Source organism: Agelaius phoeniceus, chromosome 2, assembly GCF_051311805.1.
Source record: "Agelaius phoeniceus isolate bAgePho1 chromosome 2, bAgePho1.hap1, whole genome shotgun sequence".
Lineage (NCBI taxonomy): Eukaryota > Metazoa > Chordata > Aves > Passeriformes > Icteridae > Agelaius > Agelaius phoeniceus.
Window position 1 is genome coordinate 18,250,473 of NC_135266.1, and position 12,960 is coordinate 18,263,432.

A 12,960-nucleotide genomic window follows, 5' to 3' on the forward strand; every position below is an offset into this window, starting at 1 on the left:
AAATCTAATTTGTGAATTTTCACAGATCTCCTGCCTAAAATTCCAAGTGTCTCTCTTGTTAAAAAAATCATGCAACACATTCTAAAATCTTCTCCTTTTAAAAAATATGTAGTAATCTGCTTTGTGACTATTTCTGGCTAAATACACTGGCACTACAATTCAGAGCAAAGCTCAACTGAGAGTGTTCCCTGGAGCAGCAAGTTAAAAAAAAATAATATATATATAAATTTACAATGTTTTTACCTTCCTGACCACTATATTCTAGATTCAGTGCTGTGGATCAATATTATAGTTGAATTATATCACCTTCTGGATCAATCTCATATGGCTGAGATGCACTGAAAATATTAAAAAGAGAAGGAGGCAATTAATGCAGAAAAAAACCCACAAACCTTAAATAAAACCACTTTCTATCATTTTGCTAAAATAAGCTTTTAGGCAGATGCTAATATTCTGAGCTGGCTGGCAGCCTGAAATGAGTTTGTGGGAATCAGGTAGCACAAATGGGTGGCTCAGAGAGAATATAAAGCCTTCTGTGAGTTTATTTAGCATTTTCCTGATGTCCCAGGCATCCTCAGGGAGCAGAGAAGACATGATCCTTTTCCCTGGAACATAAAGCCCGTGCAGTGGGGTGTGCAATGCAAAATGCAGGTGTCACACAGAATGTGAGTGCCTGAAACAGGACCCTTGGTACCATCACACCGTGCTGCAACACTTTCCAAGGGCAGAACCCCCTTCAAAATCCAATCCATGCAGAAATCAGTCAAGGATTGGAAGCAATGAGTCACAAGTATCTAGGGGGTGAAACTGTGTAGGTTATGATTTGAACTCTTACTGCTTTTTCAGCACACGATATAAACACAAACTAATTTATTCAACACTGCTATTACAAACATTTCTTGTTGACTGCTCTCTACAGAGTGCTTTGAAATAAAAGTTATAGCTATTTAAAAGTTTTTCAATTGTTGTATATGAATGGAACTGAGACTGATCTTGACTAAAGTGAAGTTCCTTGCTGAATATAACTTTGCTGTAATTGCAGACTCCTCAAAATGCTTGTGCCTCTGAGAGCTGTTGCTACATCTCCAGTGGCAATAGCATCTATTTGCAGTATTAAGTAGTTCTGGGCTCCCTCCCCAAGGCTCTCGTTTTCCCTGCAGCACCCAAAGGTGCAGAGCAGTTACCCAGCTGTAGAGCCTGAGGCTGTACACAGCATGCTATCTGAGATCAAAAAAGGTATCAAGGTAATCATCTGAGCATGCAGCAAACATATAAAAATGGGGTTGGATTCCTAAAGTTATGATTCAGAGGCGGGTACATCAACAACTTTTTATTTTCTGTAACAACTCCCAGGGAATTAAATATAGTTGTAGGAAGCTGCAAGTATGAGCATCATGATTATTATAAGGCAAACTCTGATGGAAATCTACATTATGCCTCTTCTGTGCTATGTTATGCTTGTTTCTTTGACCAGGTGTACAAGAGGAGGATGAAGAGCCTCATGCTTACCACAGGGTGAGACAATTCCTGTAGCCAAGCACTGCACAGGAGGTGATACACAGCCCAGACCCTCACTCACCTTTTCATTATTTTTCTGAGCACCCATATCCTACACCAAATGTCTTATTTTAGTAAGGTATGGACCATGAACTGTTGTCTCAGGTGACTTTTCAAGTTCTCTTCAGAAAGGGCAGGTTTGGCCTCTGAGAGCATTTAACAGCACAAGGCAGTTCAGCCTCCTGCATGGTGCATTTCATGTTTTTGGTGCAGTACATAGGGAAGAGGGATATCACTGTCACATAATACACACACCTTGCTTCTTGCCCATTAATTACCAGGAGCACTTCTAAGCTCACTTTATGCAAAGAACAGTTTGTATTTATGCAAGATTAATTTGATCTTTATCTTGTTAAATTTGAAAATATGACAAAACAGCCTACCTGCTACATCCCAGAGGCATTTGTGAAGTGCTTTAAACATTCAAAGCACACTAAATGCTAAATGTTAAATATCACAATGATAGGCAAAATGCTATTGGTGCAGTAGTGAACATTCCCAATGTCCTGAAACCAATCACTAAAATATTCTTGTTTGTTTCTGCATAGCACAACCACAAGAAGCTGACATGGAATAGAAGTGCCTAGCCCAGTATTTAGAGGGTAAAGACAAGTATTTCTAACTGCTCCTGATTTCAAGTTTGCATACTCTAGAAAGTGTTAAAAAATTCTATACCACGTTGGATGTGCTGGGTTACTCTGTTACTGTTGTGTGATACAAGTGAGAAGTGATGAGCTTCGCTCAGGGCTCTCTTGGAATTCTGCTTACTCTGCTTCAAATTAATTTGCATTTAGGTGTAGGAATTTTACAAATGTGATATGGCAGCTCAAAATACCACTTTTGCTGCATGAGCAAATGTCAGGAAAACCATCCATCTGCATGCAGAGCAGCACCCAACTGCACTGTTTCCTCCAATAAGATGGTGTCTGATGTCATTCAAACAAACAGATGCATTCATTTCCTTCTCAGGGTGAAACAGGAAATATTTGTAAGTGACAGCATATTTATCACTCTGCTAGTGCTGGTACCATCCTTGTATCCTATTATTTTTCTCAAACCCTTCAGGCAGAGCAATTTGAAACCCTGCTCAGTAACTCTGCTTCATCTGTCCAAATATTACTGGGCTGTTATCAAGGAATTTCCACAAGAATTATGTAAGTGGATGAAGTTCCATCCTAATATTTATTTACTTAACATCCTAAAGAGCGCAGCTATCCCGAGCCTGGATCAATAGTAATTCCTTAATGAAAACGCAGTCAAAACCACGATAGAAATAACTGCCTTCTAAACTAATCTGCTTTACAGATGAGCAAATTGACTAAACGATCTGTTAAACAAATACTATCATGTTTACTTTCTATAATGCAAGAAAGGAAAAAATCAAGAAGCATCCACAGGAAGAAAAAATCTCCAGTAATTGCTTCATTTTAAACAATCCTAAGAGCAATAATAGAGTATTTTGCATCTTTGGCTACCTCTATTAAGCAATTAATGTCTCACAGTAAGCTGAATGTCAAATGAATACTGCAGGTTGTTTGCTGCTATTTATGTCCGTGGAATGCAATTTTGTTTTTCTGCTTATGTCGTCTTTCATCAGGTCATATCAAATCATATTTTGTCAGTGTTTATTAATTCATCTAAAGCTAGTCACATGACATACACTTCAGTGCTCTTAGTACTAAAAACAAATGCTTTTCATAGTTCCAGGTGTTTGGGGTTTTTTTATATAACTAGATACATCCAATTAACCAGTGACTTGCATGCCAAATTTATTGCATTTCAAGCATGTTTTTACTTAAAGTGTTGAGCAGTCATTTAAATTAATACTCCCCTTTACTTTTAAGTTGCAACCCATAGACTACTGAAGAGATGATTTCCTCTTTGCAAGAGGAGTGACTTGAGCTAATGCTAATGGGAATTACTGAGGCATACCATTAAAGTTCTAGACAACCTCAAGTTTTCAACAAGACCAAGAAGTACCACTGTGCCACTTAGAGACTATTTTGCAAAAAGTAAAATGTTAGCAAAGAAACGTAGGCAAATTTTCCTTCCACTCTGGTATTAGTAAATCTCATTTTAGTTGTACACATGGGACAAAAAAAAATTCAACATCTACATTGCATCCAGAAAACCAGAGAGGGAAAGAAAGGGATGAAGAGAAAAAAAATAAAATTAACTGGTTTACCTGATACTGTACAACACCTTTCCAGTTTTAGAAATCCTCAGCAACTTGTTGTCTGTTGTGACATCATGGAAATTTGCTCCCTTCTCATTGGCAAAGAATAAATCTGGCTTCCAAATAGAATCCAACATAGAGGGATCCAAATCCAGGGAATCATCGGGATATTCGCTGTATGCCAGACGGGAGTCATTCCACTGCTGCCTCAAAAAAATGTTCACTCTGTAGTCCTACAGAAATGTCATGTAAACAGGTTACTAAGCCACCAAAACTGGAAGCCCACTTTAGCTTGCTTTATGTTCTTAGATACACTGCAGTACCAGCATTACAGAACATTTGTGTTATCCTTTGAACGTCAGAGTTGTCATTTGAAAATAAAGTTGTCAAAGTGCTGCATGGAACCAAAAAAACACATCTGAGACATTTTCCAAATCAAAATTCCTTCAGTGATGAGAAAAATATTAACTGCAATCTGCACAATTAAATGTAACCCTATTTCAAATGTTGTGGATTACCTAAGAGATATCTGTAAATTCAAAAAGTATTGCAGTTAAATATCTACAATGTCATCAAAGAGGCTACAAAATTACCAATTTAAATAAATTTATCCTAATATGTAAGGCATTTATGTCTAATGCACTCATGAATAGTTTTTAATTCCTGTGAAGCCAAAATTGTATAGAAGAAATTAAATCACCACTTCTTATTTACTACTAGTTTCCTTTTCCTATTTACTGTATGATTCTGTGTATGTTCCTTCATTTACTCCTCCCTGTCTGCATCCCATTAATATTGGCCTGGTTGTATTCTTCTGCTTGGTGGTCTGCTAGTCTCAACTGGGAAAGGCAGCAATTACTCAGTGGTTCATTTAGAACAACATTAACATTGTGTCAAGAACTGGTTATTAAAGGGGAGTGCAAAAAGAGATTTCAGGTTCTAAACTCTCTGAAGAGAGTGGAAAGAAACAAATGCTTACTCTCCTAATCCCAGGTATCCAAAGTCAGCAAATAAGATCTTCATCTCTCTGAAATTATCATTTTTAATTTGTTTGTGAACACTCTCTTAGAAATACCATTTACTCTTCCCCTAAAAGAAAAATATTTAATAATATTTGTATTGATTATATTATCTGAAGGAATGCTTTATCAAATAATTCTGCTGATACTACAAAGCATTAACATTTGGAATTTTCAGCTGCACATTAAAATGGCAACACTGTGCTTTTGACTTGGAAAATGTATGAGCTGGCTGGGTTTTAGTCAGGTACCTGAACTGCATAGAAAAGAAGTTATCACCCTGGAAATGTAGATAAATATTCTCCCTGTGATCAGAGCTGCAGAAAGCAGCTTGCCCAATATGCAGACTCTGAACGAGCCCCTCCGTTCAGTTTTCTCCCCCTTTGCTCCATGGGGTGGTAGTGAGGTGTGCTGCTGCCCTGACAGAATATTTCTGAAATCCAAACTGATGCAGATTTTTAACCCAATGGAAAGATGCATTACAATCTTAGTAGGTGAACAGCTTTTTTTTTTTTCTTTTTCATTTTGCTCTTGGGTAGATGTGATTCCAAACAGGAATGTTGACTAATCAGAGCAAGGCAGACCTGAGAGAGGTCTCAAGAATAGCATTTATTAAAGATACTTACAAAAGCCTGTATCTGTTTTTCACAAGTCATTGTACTTTTTATGATGTTCTTGTTTCAGACATTTAAATATCAAATAGCTACTTGCAGTTCTGAGCTTATAAAATGTCGTCACATCTTGTGAGGATACACCATCCATAACTATACTATCCCTTATTTCTTGGTCTTAGAAACTGAGAGTTTCTTATGTTTATAATGTGTCTTTAAGCTTATATTTATCTTTAAGTATATATGAGTCTCAGAGTTTATATGGGACAGCTTTAGCTATAAATCCAGGAATGCACTGATTTGAATTCTGCAGAAAAGAAAGCAGGAGCAACTGCTGATTGAATAACATTGCTACAACTAGTTGTGAGACTGGCTTTAATTTTTCACTGTGATATGATATATAATGAAGTCTTTGGAAAACAGAGGGATTTTTTTCCCATTATATAGAAATTATAAATAAGTTAGATCAGTAAATTATATAGAAATATCTAAAAAATTGCTTTGATGAACTTCGATGCTTGGTGACTTAGATAATAAAAAACAGTCTGGAAAATCTTTATTCATAGAAGAGATTGCATAGGATAATATATATTATACCAAAATCATAAATAGTGACAATAAGATTACCCTATATTTTTCAATATATCCCTTCATAAATTTATCAGTCGTCACACCAATACAGTTAGAAATGCTTTTCCTCTGCAAGCTTTGTTGTTAGAAGCAAAACAGAACTGAAACCTTTGCTTACATCTGATAGGCTTTGCATATATATGTGTAGATATTTTAATGAGAAATAAAAATGTAAATATAACATCTGCATCACAAGAACAGCATTATTTTTTCCTCCTATGCTTGCTGCATGAGCAGTAGAGAGGGATGTGTGTTTACACAGTCAGACCTAATCATGTACAGAATTTTGAATTTACGTTTCCTGAGCTACCACTGTAACTATGTTTTGAAGGCAAATTCTCTTGAGAATAGTAGAACAACATGGAGTTGAGGCATGCTACAGTGTGTATTTGGTGAGGTCCTGAGGGTAGAAGTGGGTGTGCTGTAGTAAAGCACTCCTACACAACCACAAGTACACCTACTCTGCAGATTCCTTCTGACAGCACCAGCACTCTGAACAAGGACTGTGGACCTGAAGATTCAATCTCAGATGCACCACCAGTGTCAGCAATAGCTCAAGGCAACTCAGATAAACAGTTTTCCTCTGTTCTCAAGCCATAAGCTGGCAGCAATACAAACATACTGGAAGAATATTAATCTGATTAGATTTAATAGCTCTATCTGAAGATTTAGGGACTTGATCCACAGATATACTTATTCTGTTTATAGGAACATAGATAGATATAATTTTTCAGCAAATATAAATCCAGATTCACAGAGCAAAGCCCTGGATCCCTTTGGCCTCAGGCGCTGCTGTGGCAGGAGGAGTGCAGGGGAGCCCCTGCCCTGCTCAGTGCTACTTTCTGAACCAGCACTTGTCCCAGGTCTGAGCTTTCCTCCCAGCTTCCCCTCCAACAGCAGGAATTGCCCAGCAGTTGAGTTGGGAGTCTGAAACAAACAGCAGACTTGCTGGCCTTCCATGAATAGCAGGGGTTTGCCAAAAAGACTACTCCATCTCTCTCTAAATCCTACAGATAAATGCTAATTGAAAAGCAGTGGTTTGATGACCCATTCCAAGGCCATCCAACAGAAAAGCACTTGGCTACCCATGGGTATAAGCATGCAGTGTGTCCCTAATGGCTTCACTGGGAGCCTTTTCTTTAGTTAAAAGTATACATGTAAATTTATCAGGATCTAATAAGCTTATTTGTAATTATGGGTTTTTTTCCCTCTAAATGGGAGATAGTATCATGCAGCCAGCCACAGCAAAGCTTTTAAAATTAAGAAATGACAATTTTTTCTGCTGACATAAGTACTCAAAACACAACTGGAGTTTGGACCATTTACCCTAACAGAGAACCTGCTGCACAGTGTCATTGATTATAGGGCACAGCAACAATAAGAATATCCTCACAGTTAGTCATTTCTGTAATTAACAATTAGCTTGTCAATGTACAAACCACTCTTAACTTCTCCTACAGCTGATAGCTAAAAAATCCTGGTCATTAGGAACACTGCACATCTGAATTCCTTGGGATGCTGCCCAGGCTGATGTAGATTACTCATCTGTAATACTCAACTGCAGTCATGCTGTATAGTGAATTTTCTGCTGAATACTGCATGTGTAAATACTTCCAAAAATAGATACAGAGTTTACTCTCATAACTGCTTTATTCAGTGAAGTTACTCAGAAAAAACTTTTCCTCTTTCTTTGCAAGTTAGGGCTTAAATTAAAGATAAATCAAAGAAAATTTTCAACTATATCATCTTGACTCTGGCCTTTTTTTACCTTTTTCATTTTGGTATAATATATATCATTCAATAAGGAAGAAAAACATTTCTTTTGCAGGAAAAATGATCTATTGGGATACTGTCCCATATGTGCATTATAGAGCAGAAAGACAGTCACATCTGCATTTTGTTTCTCTAGATCTTTGGGAATAAAACTTGTGAAGAGTCTATGGAATTCATCCATCTGAATCAGCATAAAATCCCAGGTTTATTTCTTAATGTAAGGTTTTCATTTTTAGAAGAGTGTGCTGGACATTGGAGCTGTGCTGGCCTTTCACATAGGGAGGAATTTTATCCTGTATTGTGTGTCTTAATCAGAGGACAGAAACTACTCCTGGTAATGTTACTGAAATTAGTAGGTCTGGGACTGTAATCCCATTTGTCATGTTAATTCCTCCTCCTGAAAGCTTCCCTAAGCAAGTTTTCATCTTCCAAGTTCCCAAAGAACTGCTGTAGGTGGTCCAAGTTATATTCTAATAATGTCCCTTCAGTGTATGCACATGGTTTCACTAAGCATTCCTCTCCTCTGAGGCAGGAGTGTCTCTATTGAATTTGCAATCCAAGTTTTTAAATGAATCATTTAGTTTTATGTCAAAACCATCAAGAGCATTTTATAGGGAAAAATGATTCCTAGGAGTCAAACAAACTTGTTATTTATCACAAGGGATGCCAACAATTTTACCACACAATTATATCTGTTTCAGAAAGGCAAAGTAGTTGGAACTGCAATTGATGTCTGCCTCTCAGAGCAGACTCCTAAAACTAGTCACAATAGTCATTAAAGAAGTGACAACATTAAGAAAATCAATATCAAATAAGTGAACAGCATCTTAGAGAATCTTTCCACACTTTCAGCAGATATAATGAACAAAGCAAAATAAGAAAGCCAATAGTCTTTGTTTTCATCTACTTGAATGTTTGGCTGTTTTCAGCAAAATGTGTTAATGAACATTGGAAAGGTACACATTTACATATTTGATAGAAGGTAAAATGCAATGAGGGGATTTAATCAAAGCAATGAAGGAGTCTAATTAATGCAATCAGCATTGGGTCGTGCAAATATTTTCATTGAATGCCATCTTGTAAAGCTAGTGGCGTGCAGGGTTTTTGCTACTTAATGCTATGCTGATGTCTCTACACACTAGGATCAACAGACATGACTGGGTAAAAATGCTACACTCACAGCTATCTTCTCAGAATCCTTAAAACACAAGAAAACAATTAATGTTTTCCTAAAATACTGAAAATTAAGTCTGTTGATTATTATGTTACATGCTGATATGTTTATTTCCCTACCATTTTTAAATTTATTTTACTTTTCTTTTAAGGTGTTTTTTAAAATATTACAGATACATAGTCTAAAGCATTAACTTATCTGTTTTATAGCTCTGTATGATACAGCTTGTCATTTACAGCAGTCTTTCCCATGCTGTTAAAGAAAGCAACCCAGCCTAGCAATAACTTGCCTTTCATCTCTAGAAAACATTAAATAACAGGGTGGGTTTTTAAAATAAAATTGTTTAGGAGCAGAATATTTGTGTTCCCACATTCTTTAATCACCACTTACTAAAATGATGGCATGAGTTACAATTGAATCGAAAATAATATTAAACAAAAGACATAAGTCAGACTAAAGACCTTCTCTTCCTTCATAATACAAGGCCTGCAAGGCAGTATCTATTCCATCTTACAAAAAAGCTGCTCTTTTGGTTTACTTCAAGTGGGCAGCAAGTTCATTATTTATTACCATTATTTATTACCAAGTCCTGCAAGAAGCCAAGCACCTTTATTGCCTCTGGCTTCAGCAATTCCAGAAAAACCTGGATGCTGTGTAAGAATCTCTGGAAAACAGAGCTGTGAAACTACACTGCAATTTATTCAAAAGTACCATAGATATGAGCACCTAATAATTATTATGGGTTTATGACATTATTATGATAAATTTGTCAAAAATATCTCTGTGGATTAACCCACGTAGTCAGGAGCATGTAGGCTTGAATAAAAACCAAATTTTTTATATTCACTTTTGAAAAAGATTTTTAAAACTCAGCATCTTTTTAAATGGAATCAGAAAAGTTTTGGCGCTTTTTTTTTCTTATCAAATATTGAAAAAAATAATAGATTGATAGACTTCTAGACTAAAAGATTTTTTTAAAAAGTTAGATGAAAATTTTAATTTTTTCTTAGCTTGATTTTTTTATTCTATATTTTGCAATTTTTAAAATGAAAGTATACCCTTTTTTTTTTGACTGTGTTCTTTGCATTTAGTCAAAATACAAATTTCATTCAGGTAGAATCCCATCATTTCCTAATACTAATTTATCCTCAAAATACCTAAGCCTTATATCCACATGTTCTAGTCATTTGACTCAAGTTTTACACTTCCTTCTGTGGCTGATGTGGCTGCAATTCAGAGAGCTCTATCTCAGTTAAACAAGACCATTTTCTGCAGCAGCAGGTGATTCAGCATGCAGTGTAAGGCACAATCAAATATGGTGCACTTGGCAGGGAAACCCACAGCTGAGCTCCAGCCATTCCTCTGCCTCTTCAGAGCTAATGAAACCTGAGGAAGCAGCTTTGCACACACCTGTGTGTTTGCTGCCATCACAGGCACTACAGACTGTGGTGCAGTCCCTATGTAGGTGTGTTTAGACTTGATAGGGGAGTTTAATTTTTTATATATATAGTTATTTTATATTTATTTTATGTTATTTTATTAACGTTATTTTTACTCGGACTTTTAGTAGGTTTTTAGTAGGTTTTTAGTAGCTTCATAACTTAGTAAATGTCCCCACATCCTGAGCATCTCTATTCTACATCACATCCCACTTCTTCACAAGATGGCTTCAATGATCATTCCCACTCACCATTGTAGTTTCTGCTATTGAACCAAAGCTGTTGATAAATATGTTGCAGGTAACATTTACAGGAGGACCTGCAAGTTGAACAATAAATAGAAAAATTGACAGGTTTTGTTCATGACATATATTAAGTATTGTTGTTCTCTTGCCAATGGCATCATAGCACTTACCATTGTGGTTTCTGTGACTGATCCAAAACTGTTGATAAAAATATTGCAAGTAACGTTTACTGGAGGACCTGTGGAATGCAATAAAAATGTTGCAATACACATTGAAACAAAAGTACAGATCCCTCAGCCTCCGTACAATCTGGTACAGATGTGGCTGAAAACAAGCAGAAAGTGAGTTTTCCCAAACTGCTCATGTAAATTTTGATCAAAAGAGAAGCATTATCAACACTAATTTATTTAACCTAGTTTCACTGGAAGTTGTTATATAAACACATAGAACTACATCCTTGCATTTAGAGATTGACAGAAGAGTTGTGTGAGGGCTTTTTTCTTACCCACAGTACCAGTGCAGAATATACTTTAGCACTGCAACCACTCCTCTCTTCCTTCTCCCTTCATCCAGAACTTAAAATTTACTCCACTCCACAGGCAAACATTTGCCACCGAAATTCCCAGCAAGGGAAATTTTCACACTGACTCCAGTCCACAAACAGCCCTTCCTGCACCTGATCTGGAAGTGTCTGCCTTGCCATAACTAAATATTTTAGCAATATCTGTTCTGGCTCGAACAGATAGCTTTCATTAAACAGCTATTTGCATTCTCTTCCCTCCCACCACCTTTGCTGTTATTCAGCAGTCACTCACGTGTGGCAGAATGAATGGAGATTTAATATTTAATTAGTTGCCTATTAGCCTTCTCGATTTTTTAGGTGTAACAAAATAAACAGGGGCTCTCAACAGAATCAAAAAGGATTCATGCCAAAGGCCTGAATTTCAGTGACACAGAAGTTGGTATAAGCATTGAGTATCAAGTACTTTCTTCTTTCTTTTGCCATTACTATTTTTAATCACATCATGTTCCTTATAAATGAAAAATTGTCAGTGCAGAGAATATAAATATCCCCATTTGGTTTATAATTCAATTTATAATGAAATTTATTTACAAAAGATGGAAATATTATTACTTTCTTTTTCATAAAATGGAATAAACTAATGAGTCCACTGTCAATTTCCTGAGTGCTAGACTACCCACCTTAAAGGAAACAATCATGTTGGTTTTGGGAAATAAAACCACAACAGTAACATGTTTTGAGGCTGTTAAATTACAATGAAGTGTGTTGTTCAACTCAGTTTTTTTACAAGAATTGTTTTTAAAACACTTCCTTTTTGTTTTGCAAATGTGTTTTCATTTCCAATACCAAGTCAAAACCAAGCCAAATAGTCTGCTATTTTCCCTCCATATTATCATTTTTGCTCCTTTGAATTGGTGGTATTTCTACTAGCTAGGCACCTTGAACAACGTGTTTCTCTCCATCCAGACATAGGGAGTCACTGTATCACTGAAGCTGGAAGGAACCTCTGGAGATCACCCAGTCCCTCTAGTCCATCTTGCTCCAGAGCAGGATCAGCTAGAGAAGGACTGTGCCACATCAGACTCTGAATATACCCAGAGATGGACACTTCACAGATTCTCTAGGCAACCTATGCCAGTGTGCAGTCACCCTCACAGCAAAATGCTTCTCTTATGCTTAAGTGGAATTTCATGGGTCTGAAGTGGAATTTCATGGAAGTTCACTGTCTCTCTTCCTGTAACTAGGCACCACCGAGAAGAATCTGGATACTTTTTCTTTACTTACACCTCATCAGTTATTCATGCACATGGTTGAGATTCCCCAGAACCATTTTTCCCCAGGCTGAGTGGCCTCAGCAATCTCAGCCTCTCCTTGTATGACAGATCCTCCAGTCTCTTAACGACCTTCATAACATTTTGCTGCACCCATAGCAATAATTCCATGTCTCTCTCATACGGGGAGCCCAGAGCTGGGCTCAGCACTCCAGATGTGTCTCTCCAGTTCTGAGCAGAGTAAAGGATCCCTTCCCTCAACCTGCTGGCCATGCTCTGCCTAATGCAGCCCAAGAGTCCATTGGCTGCCTTTGCTGCAGGGGCACGTTGCTGCCTCATGTTCAGCTTGGTGTCCACCAGGAGCCCCAATGCCTTTTCTGCAAATCTGCATTCCAGCTGGGCATCTCCCATATTGTTCCTTCCAGGTTGAAGGACTGCATTCCCTTTCCTGAACGCAGTGAGGTCCTGTTGGCCCATTTCTGCAGCTTTTCCTTGTCTCTCTGAATATCAGGAAATCCTCTGGGGCATCAACCATTCCTCCC

At 37.2% G+C, this 12,960-nt stretch overlaps 1 protein-coding gene across 8 annotated transcripts in view; it reads right to left on the reverse strand.

Moving 5' to 3' along the window:
• GLRA2 (glycine receptor alpha 2) overlaps positions 1 to 12,960 on the reverse strand; it is a 121,277-nt gene that overhangs the window by 85,290 nt on the left and 23,027 nt on the right. For 4 of the 8 annotated variants that reach the window (XM_077173017.1, XM_077173018.1, XM_054628199.2 and 1 more), the window contains exons 3-4: positions 10,795 to 10,862; positions 3,743 to 3,966 (exon numbers count right to left, since the gene is read on the reverse strand). In XM_077173017.1, the coding sequence (XP_077029132.1) occupies positions 3,743 to 3,966; positions 10,795 to 10,862 (292 nt within the window). Of the gene's footprint in view, positions 1 to 3,742; positions 3,967 to 10,630; positions 10,699 to 10,794; positions 10,863 to 12,960 lie in introns of all 8 variants that reach the window. The other 4 variants (XM_077173021.1, XM_077173003.1, XM_054628201.2 and 1 more) reach the window with 2 other exon arrangements.